The sequence below is a fragment of the Hylobates moloch genome, unplaced genomic scaffold (genome assembly GCF_009828535.3).
Source record: "Hylobates moloch isolate HMO894 unplaced genomic scaffold, HMol_V3 SCAFFOLD_3, whole genome shotgun sequence".
Lineage (NCBI taxonomy): Eukaryota > Metazoa > Chordata > Mammalia > Primates > Hylobatidae > Hylobates > Hylobates moloch.
Genome location: NW_026652278.1, coordinates 164,098,453 through 164,104,226, shown reverse-complemented (window position 1 = coordinate 164,104,226; position 5,774 = coordinate 164,098,453). Strand labels below are relative to the sequence as shown.

General features: G+C 34.3%; 1 protein-coding gene across 4 annotated transcripts in view; it reads left to right on the top strand.

The window, feature by feature from the left end:
• GPM6A (glycoprotein M6A) overlaps window positions 1-5,125 on the top strand; it is a 371,158-nt gene extending 366,033 nt beyond the window's left edge. For all 4 annotated transcript variants that reach the window (XM_032148943.2, XM_032148945.2, XM_058436901.1 and 1 more), the window contains exon 7: window positions 3,006-5,125. In XM_032148943.2, the coding sequence (XP_032004834.1) occupies window positions 3,006-3,158 (153 nt within the window). In that variant the 3' untranslated portion in view covers window positions 3,159-5,125. The remainder of the gene's footprint in view (window positions 1-3,005) is intronic.
• Window positions 5,126-5,774: the final 649 nt, after the last annotated feature.

The window sequence follows — 5,774 nt, the reverse complement described above, 5'->3', positions numbered from 1 at the left end:
GCCAAGTCAATCCTAAGCCAAAAGAACAAAGCTGGAGGCATCACGCTACCTGACTTCAAACTATACTACAAGGCTACAGTAACCAAAACAGCATGGTACTGGTACCACAACAGAGACATAGATCAATGGAACAGAACAGAGCCCTCAGAAATGATGCCGCATATCTACAACTATCTGATCTTTGACAAACCTGACAAAAACAAGAAATGGGGAAAGGATTCCCTATTTAATAAATGGTGCTGGGAAAACTGGCTAGCCATATGTAGAAAGCTGAAACTGGATCCCTTCCTTACACCTTATACAAAAATTAATTCAAGATGGATTAAAGACTTACATGTTAGACCTAAAACCATTAAAATCCTACAAGAAAACCTAGGCAATACCATTCAGGACATAGGCGTGGGCAAGGACTTCATGTGTAAAACACCAAAAGCAATGGCAACGAAAGCCAAAAGTGACAAATGGGATCTAATTAAACTAAAGAGCTTCTGCACAGCAAAAGAAACTACCATCAAAGTGAACAGGCAACCTACAGAATGGGAGAAAATTTTTGCAACCTATTCATCTGACAAAGGGCTAATATCCAGAATCTACAATGAACTCCAACAAATTTACAAGAAAAAAAAAAACAACCCCATCAAAAAGTAGGCAAAGGACATGAACAGACACTTCTCAAAAGAAGACATTTATGCAGCCAAAAAACACATGAAGAAATGCTCATCATCACTGGCCATCAGAGAAATGCAAATCAAAACCACAGTGAGATACCATCTCACACCAGTTAGAATGGCCATCATTAAAAAATCAGGAAACAACAGGTGCTGGAGAGGATGTGGGGAAATAGGAACACTTTTACACTGTTGGTGGGACTGTAAACTAGTTCAACCATTGTGGAAGTCAGTGTGGTGATTCCTCAGGGATCTAGAACTAGAAATACCATTTGACCCAGCCATCCCCTTACTGGGTATATACCCAAAGGACTATAAATCATGGTGCTATAAAGACACATGCACACATATGTTTATTGCGGCACTATTCACAATAGCAAAGAGTTGGAACCAACCCAAATGTCCAACAACGATAGACTGGATTAAGAAAATGTGGCACATATACACCATGGAATACTATGCAGCCATAACAAATGATGAGTTCATGTCCTTTATAGGGACATGGATGAAGCTGGAAACCATCATTCTGAGCACACTATCACAGGTGCTTCCTCATGTATGTAAAATATATATAATATAAAAATATATATTTTATATATAATACATATTATGTAAACATATATATGTATTTTCTTGAGACAGAGTCTCACTCTGTTGCCCAGGCTAGAGTAGAGTATCGTGATCTCAGCTCACTGCAACCTCCGCCTCCCAGGTTCAATCCATTCTCCTGCCTCAACCTCTCAAGTACCTGGGATTACAAGCACGTGCCACCACACCCAGCTATTTTTTGTATTTTTAGTAGAGATGGGGTTTCACCATGTTGGCCAGGCTGGTCTTGAACTCCTGACCTCAAGTGATCAACCCACCTTGGCCTCCCAAAGTGCTGGGATTACAGGTGTGAGCCACCACACCCGGCCTCACTTATACATATTTAATAATAATTTGGGGGCCACATTTTCTCAGATATTATGAAAAGTTTTCGAAGATTGAAAAATATATTCATTTATTTGACAAATATTTTGTGTATCTGCTATGTACTAATCACTCTCCACAGCACTTGATATTTTACAGCAACAAAATTCTGCATAAACTTCATTATGTGTATAAGCCTTATTTAATCCATATATATATATAGTGATTATGCTTTCACTATGTAAATGCCATAATGTACAAGAATATAACTGACAGCCCCTGCTTTCAGGTGACTTACAATGTTCCTTAAACAAAATGCTAAACTTCAGAGGAAACAGAAAATTCTAAAAATAGGTTATTTATAGTGGTATGCATCTTTTCCCTTACATCCCGTGTCAAAATTGTTTTGTTTTTTGCTGTTTGTTGACTACCTGAACACACCACAATATTCACTATTTAGAATTGACATTGCATTCTTTATATCCATCTGTACTTTTCTAGAACCAGCCCGCCTCCTCTTTCAATGTACTGTTTACTAATTATCAAAATCTTAGTGTTCTATTTTTCTGAATGTTGGATGAAAATATTGCCCACCCTTTAAAACTCAGAGAAAGTAAATAACTGTCAACTTAGTTTCTCTTCCCTATTCATCAAAATTCATCATGTGGAAAGTTGCTTTATCTCCCCTGTGGACCAAGAGGGAAGAAAGAAAAGAAAAACAAATAAGCGGTCTCATTGCTGGGTAAACTCAAGTCAAATAAAGGAGCTTTAGTTCTCCAGCAACTTCATTACTCAAGACAAACCAGGAGCTTGCTTTTTGAACATGGCGCTATTCTAGTTTTTGTGAATGTATATACATATAAAAAATCCATATAACACAATATTTTATCTCCTGTAGTTTATAATACAAAAGAAACTACAAAATTCATCATATGCAAAATTAACCTGATAATCAAATCCACAGGTATATTTGGGGGTTTCCATGATCTCTCTTTAATTGGGGTAATAGAACCTCCAATTAATTCAAGTCAGTTAGATACAAATGGTATGTGAGAATATTTCTGCTTATGGATTATAAAACACAGATACATGAACATGAAATGAATCGTCTGTGGTTTGGGCAAATGAGGACGCATTGGGCAGGAAACATCCCATAAAGATTAAGAATTAGTTTTGGATTACTTGCAAGAATTGAAAAAGAGAAAGAGATACTGAAAGAAACGGTGCCAAGAATATGGTGGGATATAGTTGGAGGAATGAAAAATATATTTTATATTGTTTCTATTACCAAAGAAATTTTGGTTCCATTTTATATGTGAACATTTCCTATAAAGATCTATAATTCGAAGACTTCTTTCGAGATAGCAAGGTGTAATGAAGACACTGAACAAACTTCCAATATAAATTATTTTTGTCTTTGATTAGGTACACTACCTTATGGTTCTGTCTGCCAACTGGGCCTATGTGAAAGACGCCTGCCGGATGCAGAAGTATGAAGACATCAAGTCGAAGGAAGAGCAAGAGCTTCATGACATCCACTCCACTCGCTCCAAAGAGCGGCTCAATGCATACACATAAATGCATCTTCCTGTTCTTTCTACCATTTGAATGCATTGGTGTTTAACTAAGGGCCATCCAACCATCCAACCTTTAAAAAACAAAATGAAAGTGCTTCTCATCAATGATATGTAAGGTGACTTATGAATCACCTGAGTACAATTCTTTGTTGTTTAGCACTTAATTTCCCAATTTATTAAATTGATGTAAATCAGATCTTTTCTACAAGCTCCTATCCAGCCTTTTTTTTTTTAAATTTCTCAAACTCATTTACTAGTTCGGTAAAATCAAAGATACTAACATTGTCAAATGCAAAGATTTGTTTGATTTTTAACCACTTCCCATGTGTCATACATAACACCTTTTGCATTGTTTCTTATGTTTTGAAAAGAAAATAGCTTTTTATACTTTTTAGTTTTGATTTCGGTAACTAGTTTAACTACAGGTAACCTTCAAAGGGACCATTGTACATTATGAACAATAGATAGAGATGACATCATGATGACTCTTGAAATATGGAAATTTTGTCTGAAGATCAGTGGCCATATTACTATAGGCCCTGGTTCATGTTTTCATCAATCTAAGGTGCAATTTCTAAATTTGTAAGAGTAGGTTTAAAAAAAAAAGTGCTTCTTATCTTTGTTAACATTGTACTTTTTCTTGATGTTCTTAAAAGGTATTTCCCTCAGATTACTCATGTTTATGTTGTGAGCATGTAGAAACAGTAATGCTAATGCATGGCTAGTTGCCTTTTTAAGATTGTGACACCAGGCTTACCTTTTAAAGTTTAGTATATAGAGACAATTTTAATGGAAATAACTACTGTAGACTATTGAAGAATGATCTCTTTGTGATTTAAGAAGTGGCTGGATTGGAACTTTTAATATGCTAATGTGGAAAATTAATTACCTTTATGAAGGTGGTTTATTACAAATAAGCACACTAACCCCTCGGAAGTTGTTTTACCTACTTTAAAAGTTTTAATGGATTGCACCTCTGTAAACTATTCCTAAAATGTGTATGATATATTTGAAAAGGCTTCCATTAATATAATAGCTTTGCTTGCAGCCTTCCAATCTATGTTGGTTTACCTGTAGTGTTTTCTAAAGTGTGGTCAGAGGCCCCTATAGAATGTATTGTTTGAAAGTGTAGTGATATATTTGTGTTTTTATTTCAAGTAAGTCATTTTAACCGAATGTTCATTCATATTCATTTATAAAAAGTACCTGTATCAAAGGAATTTTAAAAAAGAGCAATCAGTATTATTGGACCAAATTTGGTGTTTGTTTTAACCTTGACTCTCTTCTTTTATTTCTAATGCTACAAGAATGCTGTAAAGTGTCTTCTAAAATGATGTAGCCTGACAAGACATTTTTGTCAGTGTATAAAACTAGGTAGTATTGTGCACTGATTTGACCATTGTGAAATCCTTTCTCAGTGTAACTGCATTTCTAATAAAACTTTATTGAGTGAAACAATCTTTGTACAATGACTAGTCATGCATCATCAGTAATTTTACAAGTTCTTGTAGTAGGTAGGGGGTACTACTAGGGATATCTGTGGCATGATTATGCATTCTGTAGTATTATTTAATTAATTTGGGGTTCATTTTGCTTCCTTTTCTTTATGCTTAGATTATCTTACTGGTTCAACATTTTTCTGATATATGCAGTATTACAGATATTCAGCAAAAGTATTAATGGGCTTCTTTAAATTCTATATTATAGTGTTTCAGTTCCGTGTCTTAACGGTTTGTGATAATTTCTAAAACTGTCTTTTCAACTTATGTAATGATGTTGACACTTTTGGCTTTTATTTCTGGTATTAGAGTTTGTATTTTCACAGAGTGCTTTGTAGCAGGCATTACAATTAATCTGTTTTGTACATAAATGTGCCAACAGCTTGATGGTGGCGTTTTTGAAATGTAGAACAAAGTGCTTGCAAAATGTAATAAATACAGTTGTGTACTTTGTGTACTTATTATTAGCTTCTGCAGTGTATTTGTTTTTTTCTTTTTTGTTGTGTTTATTCCTCTTACCTATGTGTGTGAACTCTTTTCAAGTACAATAGTTGCCATCCCCTTATGATTCTACTTCAGCAGAGCTGACCTAACACGTCAAAATTCAATGACAATTCTGTACGTAAATATTCAATATCAGAATGCTGGATAGAGGGAGTAAAGACTTTGGAGGTTATTTTATTTAGAAAATGATAACTTTTTCTGAGTGCTGCCATTTTCTTGTCTGATCTCTATTGTTTTGTGTTTCCTTTAGTACTTCACAAACAGAGAAAAAAAAAAGCCTAATGCAATTCAGAAAGAAAAATGCTTTCTTGGTTTGCTTCAAAATACAAAGGTGAGAGCAATGAAATTTAAATGTATTTACATTTTTTCTAGGCTTTGTATGTTTTAGATCTGATTTCTTCTGGCCAAACTAGAAGTTATGGCAAGTTAAAAATAATAAGATAGATAGTTATCAATAAAAAACTAATTTTCATAAGGCTTAAGGAATTATATTAGTCTCTACCTACATATTACTTTGAATGGGAACATGAAAACCTCACGAACTTATGTTAGAAATAGCTACAATAATTATAAGTAGATGTAGACAAAGGATTTTAATTATATTTTTAAAAGTT